Source organism: Salvia hispanica, chromosome 4 (genome assembly GCF_023119035.1).
Source record: "Salvia hispanica cultivar TCC Black 2014 chromosome 4, UniMelb_Shisp_WGS_1.0, whole genome shotgun sequence".
Lineage (NCBI taxonomy): Eukaryota > Viridiplantae > Streptophyta > Magnoliopsida > Lamiales > Lamiaceae > Salvia > Salvia hispanica.
Genome location: NC_062968.1, coordinates 12,594,943 through 12,612,254, shown reverse-complemented (window position 1 = coordinate 12,612,254; position 17,312 = coordinate 12,594,943). Strand labels below are relative to the sequence as shown.

Sequence of the window (17,312 nt, the reverse complement as noted above, 5' to 3'; positions counted from 1 at the left end):
GATGACGACTGTGGATCCTCTTTCCCCGATGAATTCCACTCTTCTTCGCTTCCTGATTCACACGGAAGCGGATCTACTGTTGACAACCCTGATCTGGTAGTAACGGCGGATGTTGATTCCTTGACTTGACACCTCAATTGGACGTTCCTTGACCAAGACGGGTTACTCCAGACTCCTGACCGTAAGCTTTTGCTCATAAACTGTCAACAAAAAGAAACACAAAAATTAAACTATATACACCAAATCTCTAGCGTAAAAAAAAAAACTACGCCATCCATCCCCGGCAACGGCGCCATTTGAAGAGCGTGATCAGTGTGTTTGCTTTGTCTCTTCCTAGTGCTTGTAAAATTATCAAGCCTCCTAGATCCAGCGAATCGACTAGATCACAGGGTCTAGGAACTCGCGGAACTGGAGAATCTCGGTCGTTGGATACACAGAACACTCCTTCAAAACCCTCAACCACGAATACTAAAATTTAGCACAGGGAAGTAGGGATCGATCCCACAGAGAGAGATGCGTAATAAATATGCATAGAGATCTGGAAACTATTTTTGGTTTGGCTGCTGCCACGCATTTTTGGGTTGAGGAAATTAAACTAAGTTTGGAATTGAACTCTGCTATGCTAACAGCTAGATCTAGGCAGAAATGAATATTGCATGAAAACTAAGACTAGACAATCACTGGATCTAAAGACTCGTAACTAATTTACCTAGACCAGGGAATTTAAAATGCAAGCGGGACCCAAAACTGAAAAGGCAGATACGGACGAAAAGAAAAGCTGCAGAATAACTAACTAAAGCATCAACTGAAAAAAAATAAATGACTTCATCTTCTCCGACGGACTCACAAGAACACTCGGTAAACTTAATAGGACGCGATTCAGAAGCAAACAACCAGATTTAAAACAAGCAGGTGACATACGAAAAGATAACAGAAAAAATCTACGCTACTAGACGAAGCCAAACAGAAACAGAACATAACACTTGAAATTCATGCACAAATCTATCTCCCCTGCTCAGATCCAAAACTCGGATGCTAAATCCACTCCGGATCCAAGCATCCGACTCAAAACTCCAACCAAAAACAGCTCCATAACAACAGATTTGGATTCTCCACAGATCAACAACAACAAATACAGATCAACAATCAAACTCCCAGATCAAACACCATGTCGACAGAGAAAATAGCTCAACATAAATCAACTCCAAAACAGAGGAAATGAAACCAACAGAAATGCATAGGAAATTTAAACAACATCAACAGCAGATTCGACTCCCGAAAGTGAAGTTCGAAAAAACAAGAAACAACAAACTGAAATTTAAATGATTGTATCTTCGCCCTCACGCGGACGGTGTTACGTCGGAACTACTGAACTCAAAAACGACTCCCTTAACCATCCCGAATTCCCATTTCCAAGTGTGTGTGTTTGAGCTAAGTATGAGCAAAAGTTCTCTCCCCTCTTTTTCGTGCTGCATACTCCTCCATTTATAGGCGTTGAGGTGGGGCCCAGCGAGGTATAGATAGACCTTGTTGCCCTCAGCTATCAACTCCCTTCCTCTAGCCTTCTTTTCCTTCAGCTTTGATCAATTTCTGCTCTGTTCCTCGCTAGACTGTTTCCTCCAGTATCTCCTGGATCTAGCGCTTTATCACACACCTGGCTTAATCAAACATGTTAGACCCAGCAGAAATGTGATGCTTTTCACTATATAACCAATGCATGAAATTAGCCTTATCAAGTGGCATAAACAATCTTTAACCGCTTTCCTAGTTTAAAGTTTACTTGCTTTCTTCGTTGGATCTGTTGCAAACATTTGATCTTGTGCCTTTTGAAGTATTTCGTTAAGATCCGAACGTTTAATTATGAAGTTCTTATTTCGCATCTCTCTTTGGTTTGAATTTGCTTCATTCTGCCTATGAAAGTTAGATCTAGTTGTCGCTTTTAATTTCTAATTGTTTGTGCATGTTCTCGTTTGAGTAGGCTAATCTGGAGTTGTTGATCGAGATTTTTAGTTCATGTTTCAGTTTAAGTTTCGTGCATGAGTTTCCAGTTTTGCGTTGTCATCACCACCTTGCATGTTAGCCAGTAGGAGTAAACTGCAGTTTAGCCGTTAATCTTTAAGTTTAAGCTTTTTAATTGATGGATCTTGTGTCTCAATTTGTTGATCTGAGTTAATCCATGGAGTTTGAGTTCATGTAGTTTCTGATAATACTTGTTGAAGAAGAAAACATCACAATCTACTTTTGCTTTGGACCACTTTTGCTTTTTAGTTACTTTTTGCTTTTGTCTTTTACTTTTCAGTTGTACCCTCCAGACCTGTCAGAGTAGCCACCTAGCCACCAAATATACGCTGCTGTTCTAAGTTTCCTTATTTAGTAACTGTCTACTTTCCACATGTCTCTGAGATACTTTGTCCCCTATTTTCACGAACACAACCACATGTCAGTCACTTTCACACCCACTAGTCAGTAGTGTACCATCTTTAGTTTCCGTCTAGGTAAAACCTCAACCCAAAAGCATGGTAGCTAACCAAAACCTTCACAGATTATCACCGCAATTATCCGAATGTGTCCATCTCTGTGGGATTCGACCCTTACCTCCACTATACTAGCCAGTAGAAGTGGGTTGAGGAATTTGTTTGATATACCAGGTTCCGGTCGTCGTGCCAACGACTCAGCTGGGTTGAGACTTTCATCCTGCTCAGTTGGACGCACCTCTCTTAAATTAACACAGACAACCGTGACCCGAGGGACCATCATTACTCTTTCTTTCAATGTGGGATAAAAGTCATTATTTATAACTATATGATAGATGTCTCATCATTCTTTGTCTATATTAATACTCTATCTTTTATTATTATTATTATTATTATTTAACAACAAATATTATTACATGAACTATTATTCATTAGTTCTTTATCGATATCAATTTACTTATGTTTAAATTTATGTATGTGTTAACTAATAAATACTATTATACACATAAAAGAATAATTATATTACAAATTGTATAAATCTAATGATAACTATTATACAAATAATCATTTTTCTATATACAAATCATATTTCTCAATAATTTTTTTTTATCAATCAAGAATATATTCAAATAATAATTTCTTATATATATATATATATATATATATTATACAAAAAATGAAGAAAAGTAGAAGACAAAAGAAAGTTTTGTATCCCACATTGGAAAAAGATGAATGAATGCTCTAAACATGTAGTTATAAAAGCAAATACTTCAACACATTTTGTCCCACATCGAAAGTTTAAAAAAACATTTAAGGATGTCTCTATAAAAGAGAAATAACCAAGAATGGTTTCATAAAATTCACAAGCCCATCAAATATTGTTTTTTATATATAAAAATAAATTTTTTAAAAAAACATTTAATTGAACCGCGGTTTAACTGTTGAACCGGCGGTTCCGATTTCACATTTTGTTGAACCTGAACCGGCCCGCTAGAACCGCCGAACTGCCGCCGGTTTCGATTTCGGTTTGTGAACTTCGGTTCGGTTTGTGCATGCCTAGGATACAGTAAAGAATTATTTAAAATCATTATTGTAAAAAATATATATTCTCTATATTTAAAATAGTCCACTTCTATTTTTTTCCTCTAGAAAGGTGAATCTCATTTTCCTACTTCAATTACTCTTTTTTTCTATCTCTCTTACTTTATCAATTGTGCAATAAATTCGTACCAATGCTAAAATTTCTATTTTTATAAAACGGAGTATACAATGTCAATGATATCTATGAAATCTTAAAGCTAAAAAAAAAAACATGTATATTTTCCTAAGTCTTCTTCTACATCTTCATGTATATTTGATCTTATTATGTTGGGTTTCTTTCCATAATTCCATCCTTGCACCATGATACACATTTTTTAATATTAAAAACATAATGTAAGTGAACAATGCTATTATAAGTATAGGTTAAAGCTAGTTCAACTACAAGTATTGTATCCACAAGACTAATAATTAAAACTAAATACTGCAATTTGAACTTCAACTAAGGAAAGGTCTTATAGCTAAGAAACAGATTAAAAGCAATTAATAAAACCAAACAATTAAGTGCCATGGAAGAAGACAAGTGTCTGGCTTGGACTACGACGGTGCCACTCAGTGGCGGATCCAAGATTCATAAACGGAGGGGGCGAAATATATATCAGTAGGTTAGTTTAGGGCGAAAGTGGCAAGTTTTTTCGATTTTCGGGACGACATCGGGGCAAACGGAGGGGGCGGATATGATAGTTTTACGGCCGGATAAGAGGAAATTAGTCGCACGGAGGGGGCGACTGCCCCCTCCTACCCCCCTAGATCCGCCAGTGGTGCCACTAGATCCCGAAAAAGAAAAAAATATATATTTAAAATTCCCAAAAATATAGTCATTTTTTTACCCTTTTTTTAAAAAAAATTTTGATTTTTTAAAAAAAAATTTTATCCCAAAATCATCTATATATACCCACATTCATCATCTATTCTTTACATCAAATTATCTCTCATTTATACTTTAAATTTTTTTTTGATAATGAATTTAATTATGTAATTTTTAATTTTTTAGTAATTTGTAATAGTATTTTAGGTATTTTTAATGCATTTTAATATTATGGAAATATTTATAGTAATTGAATTATTTAAATTCGGTAACTCTTGAGCATGCTCTTGCGGAAGAGCATGGATGTGAGTGTTGTGCTCTTGCGTAAGAATAGTGGGTAAAAAATGAATAAATGTGGGTCCGGACCCACGTCCATGCTCTTCCGCAAGAGCATGGACGTGGATGCTCTTATGCTATTCAAACAATTAAAAGTCCAATATCCTTTTACTTCTTTAAAATAATGAATTTACATTTTTTTTTGTTATAGTTTTATTCAAATAATTGAAAGAATAGATGTATTTCTTTTTTTCCGTTAAAACATCTAGAAGAATTATATACTTCTTGATCAAATTCTCAAATAATCAAAAAATTTACTTTTAAACTAGTATTTTTTATCTATTTTGTAGCAAATATATTCACATCTATAATTCCGTTTTTTAAAAATAGTTGACATTTTGCTTAAATTGTTTAGGTTCACAAGTTTTACTTCTAAAAACTATTACTACTACTTTATAAAAAAAAAAAAAAACTTTATTCAAATATTTTATGTTCAAAAGATTGATTTATATATTATAGAATTTCTTGTTTAGTCGTTATATTTGTGTCTGTGCACGACATGTGTATTTAATACAATGAAAAGAATTGTTCGAATTTTCAAACTCATATAACTATATGTCGCTTGTGTCATCTCCAACAACACCTTGGTTTTTTGGTATTTTATTTACATTGTACCATTTATATTTAGTCTAATAATCAACTGATATTAGAAAATACATTAGCAATTTATGGCTAGTTTGTTGAAATTTTGTTATATTTTAATGCATATGTGAAACTGTCACATGTTGAGATGGCCGAGTTGGTCTAAGGCGCCAGATTAAGGTTCCGGTCCGAAAGGGTGTGGGTTCAAATCCCACTCTCAACACTTTAATTTTTACTTCGTGACCAGATCCGTGAATGAATAAATATACTCCTACAATTTTTATTTTAAAACTTGCTCGCACTTTTGATCATATCTAGTCAATGGGCGTAATCCTGGTAGGCCAACAAAATATATTTAACACATGACATCTCAAGAAAATATTCCATTTTACGCATAATATGCTCAGGAACATATGTCCTTTTACATGCAATATGTAATCATATGACTATAAGAATTCTGTTTAAATGCAAAAAATGAATATTCATAGCTAATACCATCGTGGCGAATATTCAAATCCAGTGAGAAGTCATTATATAGTATAGTAAGATACTACAGTACATAAATAAAATACTGGTTTAGAACGACAATATGGATTTGTGACAATTTTGGACAATTTTGGTTCAACAATAATATGACATTTACTTTGTATGCTAGGAACTTAGGATACATGTTCAGAATTAGTCAGGACATAAATTAACTTACACTCCTTCAGTCTATCAATATGTGTCCACTTTGATATGACATGGGTTTTATAAAATATAAAAGAAAGTGAGTTGAAAAAGTTAATGGTATACGTAGTGGTAGATGCAAGATTTCGATTCGAGGTGTACAATTACCATTAAAAGTTATAAAGTATTTTTCGATATTTATCTTACGGCAAGTAGTTGTGGCATGAGTTGTAATGAAGCTGTGTCATATTATGTCCCTCGTGGGAGTCGAGCACGGACCTCTATGATGGAAGGCTGAGGTGTAGGCCACCTGAGCTTAGAGATGCACATTCACATTAACATGGGACCCCAAGGTTCTACGTAGGTTCGCCTCTAGATATATGGATCATATTTTTGTATATTAATTTTATAATAAAATATAAGTGATAATTAATAGGGGATGAACCAAAATGAAAAACTAGAACACATGACAGAGGACTAAGGGATCGAGTACTAATATCTTTATGAATGTATATATTAAATCACTCATGACAAAGGCTCATCCAATTCCAAACTATATTGTTTTTAATCAATTTCTTTATCTAAATTTCTATATGACATCTATTGGATACTTTTAATTATCTGAAAGTAATACATATTGCAATTGTTATATTTTTGCAAATCGTGAACTTTTTAACATGCATGACCGTAGACATTTTATTATTGCATTACTTATTCACTCCCCATTGCATAAAATATTATCTTCCTTGCTCAAAATTCCTAGCTATAGAGCATCACACCTAATTGTTCATGTGTTTATGTTGGAAAAATAGAAACACAAAGTAACTTTATTGATTAGAAAAAAATAGAAACACAGACCCCATGTAATTATTGATTAGAAAAAATAGAAACACAGACCCCATGTAATTATAGAAACTCAATTTACTACTCCGTATTTAGTATGGAGAAAAGTAAAAAACATTGGTATGTGTACAAAATACAATACTCCACAATACAATAGATAGGCGAAAGCAAAGGAAAAAACAAGATGTAAAATCAAACACAAATGGGGCAATGAACCAAACCATTTTCATTACACTCTCCACACCTCTCTCTATCAGCCCCCACAACCACCTTACAACTCCCCCCACACCCCAAGCAGGGCACAAACCTGGCCCCACCACACCCCCTACACCCCAGCCTCCCCGCCCCCCTCTCCACCCTCGCCCAATTCAATATCCGGCTAAGCCGCCCCGTCTCGTTCAGCCCCACCACCTCCTCTGCCCCCCCGATATACCTCCCCTTCACAAACACCCTCGGCACGGCCGCCCCCTCCTCCCCGAGCAGGCCCCTCAGCTCCCCACGGAAGCCCCCGTCCAGCGCCACGTCCCGCTCGTCGAACACCACCTGGTACGTCTCCATGAGCTGCCTCACGCGGTTGCAGTCCTCGTACGTCCGCCGCACCCCTCCCAGCGACGTCGTGTACACCACCACCGCCTCCTCCCCTCCCGGCGGGCATATCTCCGCGAAATCCCCCAGCGGGTCCCGCTTCACGAACCCCGCCCCTCTCCCTTCCTTCTCCCTCTCCTCCCTGTCCTTCTGTATGAATATGTTGTCCTTCAGTGATCTCGCTACCGCCACTACAGGTCCAGGTCCAGGTCCAGAAACTAGCTGATTATCAATTGACGAAGCTTTCTTCTTCTTCTCCAGCTCTTCTAAAGTGTGGAAGGAGAAGTTCTTGCGAATCAGGGCCGGTTGTTCTTCGATTGGGGGCGGGGGTGGGGCGGCGTTGAGCTTCGGCTTGAGATCCTCGAGTGCTTTGCTGACTTCGTCCCAGGAACGGGGGGCGGCGCCGTCGATGGCGCCGTTGAGCTTGTCGAGGAGTGGGGGCGGGGAGGGCGGCAGCGGGGGCTTCTCGTCGAGGGAGGGCTCGTCGGGGTTATCGGAAGAGGGCTTGAGCCAGGGCTCCTGGATGGAGTTCACGTCGAAGACGGCGAAGGAAGACGGGGGAGGGCGGTAGGCGTCGACGGCGACGTCGATTCGCTTGGATGAAGTGCAACCCATTGTTGTTGTGGCATGCGATTTTGTGGTGGGATGGTGGAGGGCTTTATCTTCTTTTACTTTATCTTGTTTGTAATGTAGTAGTAGTAATGTTTTGTGGCCTTAAATTTTGTTTGTGGTTATGTGATTCCCAATAGTCCATTTTGGCGCTTGGAACGAAGACAAGAGATATGGTTGTGGCGAGTGAGAGAACACGTTGCTTATTATTTGGATTAATGCTTTATTTCGTTATTAATTGTTTCTGTGGTGTTAACCATTTTCTAATTTAAGCTACTTATATGATTTTCTTGAACCTTTTTTTCTATTTTAGTTTACGTATCGATTTAATATTTCTACAATGAATAGACTAAAAATGTTGTATAACTAAAATGTATTTTTTGGTTAATAGAGGCATTTTTTTCGGCAGGGAGTTTAAGATTAGTATGTTAAGGGAATGATGAATAAAGTAAGAAAGAATAAAGTAAGAGTGAGAATTTACTTTTTACTAAAAATAAAAATGACTCAATTATGTTGAAACTTTTCAAAATAGAAAATGGCTCTATTAACATGAAACGGAAGAATATCATACAATCTACAATATAGAAAAAGAAGACTTATTTATCCAGTTTATATCTCTCTCTGTTCTTCAATATGTGTCCTACTTTGACCTGACATAGAATTCAAGAAATGTAAATAAAAATAAATTGAAAAAGTTGGGTGGAGTGAGTTGAAATGAGTTGGTAGAATGTGAGATCCATAAATAAAAATAGTAAAACTGAAGTGAGACTATTAATATGGAACATACCAAAATGAAAAACTGAGGCACATAATAAGGGACGAAGGGAATATATATTTCATCAACTAATCAACAAATCTATAAATATATAAAGCCACAGTACGTGACAAAGAAATTTTCCCACCCACTTTCATGAAATATTGATAACTAGTATATTATAAAATTGTATTAGCATATAATATATATTATTAATATATGACTGATTTGATATAGAGAATAAAGGATGTGAATTAGTCAAATCACTCTTTTTGACCATTGGGTAAAGTAAGATCAAGAGGTGTTTATCTCAATTTATTTTATTGACCAATGAGATTATGCCATTTTTTACAATCTCATTGGTCAATAAATATTTTATTTATTATTCAAATATCTTTTATATATTAAATTATATATATATATATATATATATAAATTATACCAAAATTCATATTTTTTCATCCTCTACAAATTGAGATCACATTTGCTATTGTTTTATTTTAAAAAAATCTCAATTTTTCTCTACATATAATCTTTCTTCTATATTATAATTTTTCTTTTTTTAAAAAAGAGTAAAGGCCAAAAGTGGTCCATAACATATGACCGTTTTATCAATGTAGTCCTTAACATTATCTTTTTGATTATTCGGTCCCTCACAAATGAACTCGGACCCAAATCGGTCCTCACTTAATAGAACCGTCAAAAAATAGACGGTGATTACAATTTAACTATATTAAATTACTAATGGTAATTAATTAGGGTTGATTAAAGTTCTTAATTCCTAATTAAATGACGACTCCGCTCCGACGCCCTCAACGCCTCCTCCACCAACCGCATGTCCGCCGACGAGCTGAACACCGTCGCAGCCGTGCTCCGTGGCTGCGCCTCCCCCTGTAACCTCCTCTTCTTCGGTCTCAGCCACGAAACCCTACTGTGGAATTCCCTCAACCACAACGGCCGCACCGTGTTCGTCAGTGACAGCGCGCACTTCGTGTCGAAATTGAAGGAGAACCAGCCGTCGATCGAAGCCTACGACGTCCAATTCACGAAGAAAGGTTTTCGTCAGCGAATTTACGATCTGATTGAGTATTCAAAAGGGGATATGAGGGGGGAGTGTCGGCCGGTGCAGAATCTACTCTTCTCCGATTGCAAATTGGTCGTAAACGACCTGCCGAACCACTTGTACGACGTCGCTTGGGATGTGATCCTGGTCGACGGGCTGAGGGCTTACTTCGGGGCGGATGTAGGCGATTTTCACCGCCGGAGTGATGGTGCGGAGCAAGAGGGCCGGCGCGGCGGAGACGCACGTGTTTGTGCACGAATTCAATCGGGAGGTGGAGAGGGTTTGCAGCGAGGAGTTACTGTGTGTGGAGAATTTGGTTTAAACGAAAGATTTGTTGGGGCATTTCGTCATTAGAAATTTGAGGATAACAGAATGGATTCTGCTCAGTTTCTCCCAATTAGTGATAGATTAGTTTCGTCGCTAAATTTGTTGTGTTATTTTAATTTGGTCAAAACCGGACGTTGACCGTCTATTTTAGACGGTTCTGTTAATTGAGGACCGATTCGGGTCCGAGTTCATTTGTGAGGGACCAAATAATCAAAAAGATAATGTTTAGGACCAAATTGATAAAACGACCATATGTCAGGGACCACCTTTGGCCTTTAATCTTTAAAAAAATATTTATTCACCATGGATGATGATAATGACATGTTCTCTAATCACTAATCTATACATATATAAAAGCCATGTCTTCGAAGTTTTTATTTTTCCACCCACTTTCATGAAAATTTTTAGCGTATATTGTATAAATCTTTCAGCATATATAATAGAAATTTAATGCAAGATGCATGATATGATAGACTGACATTGAATAAAACATCATTATACATTAAACAATACACATTAAAAAACGTGAAAGGGTGTGATTGATGTGAGTAATAAGATGCTACTCTGTAATCTAATGGTCAATAAACAAATCAATGTACCAAATGACACAATCTCATTGGTTGATAAATATTTTTTTAAAAATATTATATATCTTTTTTATATTATATTAATAAATTATAAAAATTATACTAACATTCATAATTTTTCATCCTCTACAAATAGAGACCACATTTGTTATAGTTTTGATAAAAAAATATCATCTTTTCTTTCATATAATCCTTCTTCTTTGGTAGTGGTACTCCCACCGTCCGCGAATAGGAGTCTCATTTTTTCATTTTAGTTCGTCCGCGAATAGAAGTCCCGGTTCACTTTTATCATAAATGGTAATAGGATCCCACCTTCCATTAACTCATTCCACTCACATTTCATTCAAAATTAATATATACACGTGGGACCCTTATTCCACTAATTTTTTTCCACCCACTTTTCTTTACATTTCTTAAAACCCGTGCCGCCAAGAAATGAGACTCCTAATGGCGGACAGAGGGAGTATAAGTTTTTATTTTATAGTATTCTTTGTTGTTCATTATGAATATTGATGAGGGTAATATATTCTCCGATTCTCAAAATTTCTATTTCTAATTTTCATCTTATGTTTTGAGCACCAATTATGTATATTCAATTTTGAATTTAATATATGTTATGTTATTTATTTTATAATTTTTAATTCGTCATTTATTATGCTTTTTTTATAATCTTTTTATTATGCAATAATAAATATTTCATGTAATAATATTATTATAAAAAATAATAAAAATAAATAATATAATAGTGTGGTTGGATGGTCATTGATAAATCATCAAAAAAGGTATGGTTTAATTGGACAAATTTTACTGTGCAATAATAAAATGTACCGTTTCTCCTGAAAAATTGGTGGTTGGGTTGGGTGGTTGCTGATAAACATGGTTTCAAATATCTACTTCTTTCTACTATCCGTCTATGTATCATGTTTACCTATTTATTATCTCTCTCTGCTATAATTTTAGGTAGTCTATTTGAACTTTTATTTTACTAATCCATATATATTTGAATGTGTATTTTGGAACAATTTGTAGTCAAAGATAGACATATATATGCATATTCTATAAAATCGGAGTTTTACTAAAAATTTAACAGGAGATAAATCGACCGAATTTGATCAAAGTTTAAAGGTCTATTAATCCTAAATTTGGTTGAAATATTTCAAATTAAATCATAAAACAATTGCGAACAATCTAATGAAATCGCATAATTACTAAAAAACATCTTCTTATGGTAGTAAGAAGAAAATATGTTTTTTTGAATGGAAGAAAGATGATAGTTTGATTGATTATATTTAACTTGCAGATAGCTGAATATTCATCTACTTTGTTAACATTTATGATACTATGTAAATAAGTTAGCATTAATAAGAGTTACTTCCTCTGTTTCATGTTAATAGAGTCATTTTTCTATTTTGAGAAGTTCCAAGTTAATTGAGTCATTTTTATTTGTAGCAAAAAGTAATTCTTCTTTTTACTTTATTCTCTCTTCATATCTCTTACTTACTCTCTTTTACTTTTTCCACCATCCATTTAACACACTATTCTTAAACTCCGTGCCGAAAAGAAATGTATTTTTTCTAAGGAACAAATGGAGTATTTATTTACAACATTAATGAGTATTTAGTGAAGATTTTCTTTTTCTTCTTTTTATAATTTGAAATTTTTATTTTTCATAAAAACCAATATTATATGTAGTATACTAATATCTCTTTATAAAATTAATAAATTAAAATTATGGTTTGAAATAAATCTCCCTCACTCGTCAAAATATTCAATTACATTTTTTTCTCTACTTACTCCAACTAACAACTCCTCTTAAAATCTTATGTCACTCAAGAATGTGGATATATTAAGTGGGACGGAGAGAGTATATATTGGTCATTAATTTATCAAATTTATAATTTTTTTAATACTTAAATTATTTTTTTTATACATCCTTCAATATAATCATCTTTGTTCTTAGTATATTTTATCATGTAAGCCAAAACTACTTTTAAAGGTTTTTGCATTAGTCTCTTTTTTTTATCAATTACATACTATCGTACTATTGCTAATTAATTAATCATATATTTAAACATTTTATAATGCGTTATAAGGAAGAAATATAAGAGAAGGACCGACCTAAACCAAACTTAAGAATAAACGATACGATCAATTAAAAAGTTTGTCATACCCCAACCAACCCCTTTGTCACATATTCTAATTATATAAATATGAATTTTTTAAGCAAATAGCCTACATGTAAAATTCGTAAAACACCCATATAAGATAAACTCAGAAATCAACATTAATCTGTTTCATATTTCAAAACATTTTGAACTATATTGAGGCTCTCTCACCACTCTATATGTTATACATTGGTCTACATGCAAAATGAAGAGGATGAGAGAAGGTTGCTATAATGCGTGAGCTGCCAACCCTGATAACACGTGGAGTTTCTAAAACTCGTATCAACCAAAACATCAACAATATATTTGCCTGAAAAATATTAATGGTTTATATAAGCCACAACTCAGTGCATATAAATTCCACCTTTAATTTCACGTCACAGAAATATCAAGAATATTCTTTAACTATAATCAATATACATATAACCAAATATCAAGAATATTCTTTAACTATAATCAATATACATATAACCAAAAATAATAAATATCATAAACAATTTCATATCCATATGCATATGCCTCTAGGGGTGCGTTAAAATGACAACACTCTTAAAATGACACTGTGACACCATGCTAGACTGCAATATTATAAACGCTAGACTACAATATCCACGCTGGACTCGCAATCTATAAATTGCAGTCCAGCGTATTGGATATTGCAGACGGGAAAAATTGCAGCCTAGCGTATTGGATATTGCAGTCCGCAAAAATGTACCCTTGAGCAATTTTTATGATTGCCACATGGCAGCTGATTATTCGTCCATGTGTACAAATGATTGGCTAGGATTGGTGGTATGGTGTTACCTTAAGAAGTGTTGTCATTTTAACACAAACCTATGCCTCTATGATCATCTTTAATACTCCCTCCGTCCCAAGATATTAAACCCCTATTCCACTTTGGGGTGTCCCAATATACTTGAACCATTTCTATTTATGGTAAAAATTTACTCTACTACCAACTCTATTTACACCACAAAACAGTATCTCCTAAATTCCTGTGCCCAAAAGAAAGGGGTCTAATATCTTGGGACGAAGGGAGTATTATGTGACTGATCAAGCCCGGTATCTGCCCGGAATTTCCATTCTATACGACCCGTAGGTCCCTTATATCTATTTGACCTTTCCACGAAGTCCCCTCTTTGTATTGACCTTTCCACGAAGGCCCCTCTTTGTATTGACCTTTCCACGAAGGCCCCTCTTTGCTCTTTTGTTTTGACTCGTAGGTCTATTATCATTGTATATGACCTGTAGGTCTATTGCCATTGTATATCAGATCCAGAGCAAGATAGTCACATATCCTCTTTAATCTCATGATTCGAATGATTCTAATACCATACATCAAACATATCCATTGCACCAATTACATAGCCATATATTCCATCAATTAATTCCAATACTATAGATAAACATAGCCATTGCACAAATCACATATCCACATCATATTTTACGATCAATATCAAATAACACATAACCATTTCAAGCTCACATCCTATAATTCAAATATTTACTTCAATTTAACACATAGCAATCAATCACATAAAATATGTAAAATTAAAAGTATGATTTATATACACCTGATTAAAACATGTAATCTAACCGAGTTTTTTATTCCATCTCCTGTTCCATAGCCATCAATCCCGAAACCGAAAATATACGTGAATTTCTTCTCAATTCCAACCCTCTCGTTTTTCTTTTTCTTCCAAAAGTTCCTTTCGTTTTTACTCTCTGACTCCCTCCTCGCTAAACTCATCCCCCTCCCTCTGATTATTATTTTTATTATTTCCTATCCTCCATAAACCGACTCCATTTTTATTAAACAAAAAAGTGTACTTCCTATCTTCTTTGCACCACGTAACTCTATAACATTTATAATTATAAATTTACACGTGTGGCTCCATAGTGAGTCCTTATTCAAATATTCATATTCATGTATGTATATATATAAATATTATATAGTACATAATTACATGCATATATGATAAGGCTAATTTCATGTATTGGTTATAGGGATAAATTTTATAATTTCCTAGGTCTAACAAGGTTTTATAAGCCAGGTGTGTAGAGAAATCGCCAGCCCCAGGAAGAAGACGAAGATTGCATGGAGGAAGAAGCTGGCGGAAAAAGTGAGCGGAAGAAGGAGGAGTTACTAGACTGAGGAGCATCCGATTGAAGGGCAAAATGGGAATCACATGAACAGTCTAGAAGCTCCATCCACTATAAATAAGAGCATGCGATCAGCATGAAATATCTCTCTCAATTCCATTCGGCTCTTAGCTTAGTTTTTCCACTTTTCTCTACACACACTTGAGGGGAAACATTTTGGGGAGTGCACTTTCAGATTTAGTTGTGGTGTAACACCGTCTCTGCGGAGGCGAAGATACAATCCTTTACTGCTTTTCGCTTTTCATTTCGTATTTCCCCGAGTCTTTGCTGTTCGAAGCTCGGTTATGCTTTGTTATTGTTCCGTTGGATACTGTGTATTTTACTATGGATATTTCTATTTTGGTTTCAGTTATGATATTGTCTTTTTATTTGTTTGCTTTGATGGATATTGTTGGTTGATTTGAGTTTGGAGTTTGAATTGCTTGGAGATTGTTGTTGATCGGTTGAATCTAGTTGAATCTGTGAAGATCGAAGATGGAAATGGTGTTTTATTGTTGTGGATGGCTTGGATCCGGAGTGGATGAAGCATCCGACGTATAGATCTGTTCGCATTTGCATGGTATGATGTTTTGCATTCTATTTACTTGTTTGCCTCGTCTAGTAGTTATGGATCTGTGTTTATTTTAGTCGTTTTTGATGTCCATCGGTTTAATTTCGTTAACCCCTGTTTCGATCTTTATTTGCTCTATTTTTCATCGGTTGTTTTGTGATAAAAATTAGGGAAGATGATGTCGCTGTTAGTTAGTCCTTAGGTTAGTTAATTTGCAGCTTTTTCAGTCGTACTATGCCGTTTTGGGAAATGGTCCCCACATTTCGCTTTTCGTCTGTCTAGGCTAGCTCAGGAAGTCGTTTACCTAGTCAAGTAGTCTTTTCAATTACTTTTAGCCATTATGCATGTCCCTGCCTAGATCTAGCTGTTAGAGTAAAATATTTCATTTACCCAGTCTAGGAAGCTCAACTCCAAAAATTGTGTGGCAGCAGCCAAAAATAGTTTCCAGGTCTTTGAACATGTTTTCTTACACATCTGTCTTTGTGGATTCGATCCCTGCTTCCATGTACTAATCTTTTTAGCTATAGCGGGTTGAGGGTTTTGAAGGGCGAAGGAAGTGATTGTGTGCCCAACAACAGGTTACCGAAGATTCTCTGAGTTCCTAGACCTGGTATCTAGTGGATTCCCTGGATCGCGAGATTTTATTTTAAGCACATCTCGCTTACTCTTCGACCACTCTTCAATATATATAAACAATATTACATGCACACAATTACTTTAGTTCATGCACATATTCACACGTTCACATGTACACTTAGTTATCTATTTATTAAAATTATTCAACAGTATAAATCATAAATAATTAATTATGGATGAATTCCATTTTATTAATATATATAATATCTAATTAATATATTTATATAATGCAAATAACAATATAATACATCAAAATATAAAATGATGTATATTTTGATCCTTTTACAAAGTTAGACCACACTTTCTAATTGTATATATTCAATATTATTGATCTTTCGTAAATTAAATTTAAAAAGTATATAAAAATTAAATAGACATTTTTCAAATGTACTATATAATAATAATGTGTAATCTATTCATTTTATTATTGCTAGGTGCTTATATATTGGAAGCATTAAGTTCTTACAAGTGATAATGTTAGCATTATACTCGATGATGCTATGCCGATTATCCCGGATTCTTCAACGATGTCAGCGATTTTATCTTATGCGAAGAGTGTTTATAAAGCTAAATTTAATATATATCCTACGTAGAGAATTTATAGCGGATTCGAAGTACTATAAACTAATTCAAATACTTCGTACTATATAAAAAATACTAAAACTCATATTCCCCGTTCCATTAGAAATGAAACATTTGATTTTTTAACGAAATTTTATGTAATGTTATCTTATGAGTTAATAAGGAGAGAATAAAGTAAGAGATGAAAAAGTAGATGTTGTTTCAATTTTAAAAAACGTTTCATTTTTAATGATACAACTCATAAACATTTTATTTTTAATGGGACAGAGTGAGTAGTTATTAAGAGTACTCCATTCATCCATCAATAATTGTCCTATTTTGTCATTTCCATTTTTCCACTGATGCACTATTTTTTAGCACTATTAATACCTACAAGTATACATAGTAGGAACAGTATAGCTAAAGGTCAGTACCAGATATCGAACACGGGAATAAAAACACAGAATGTCTATCTTCTACTAAAACTGAATTACTATCTGGA

General features: G+C 34.7%; 1 protein-coding gene, 1 non-coding gene and 1 pseudogene across 2 annotated transcripts; 2 read left to right on the top strand and 1 right to left on the bottom strand.

Annotated features, from left to right (window-relative positions):
• Positions 1 to 5,440: 5,440 nt before the first annotated feature.
• Positions 5,441 to 5,521, top strand: TRNAL-AAG. Its single transcript has one exon. It is a non-coding gene; the product is annotated as a tRNA-Leu (tRNA).
• Positions 5,522 to 6,873: 1,352 nt separating this feature from the next.
• Positions 6,874 to 8,107, bottom strand: LOC125219290. Its single transcript, XM_048121230.1, has one exon. It carries the CDS (start codon positions 8,008 to 8,010, stop codon positions 7,003 to 7,005), a length of 1,008 nt encoding a protein of 335 aa, XP_047977187.1. The 5' UTR covers positions 8,011 to 8,107; the 3' UTR covers positions 6,874 to 7,002.
• Positions 8,108 to 9,554: 1,447 nt separating this feature from the next.
• Positions 9,555 to 10,143, top strand: LOC125220383 (annotated as a pseudogene).
• Positions 10,144 to 17,312: the final 7,169 nt, after the last annotated feature.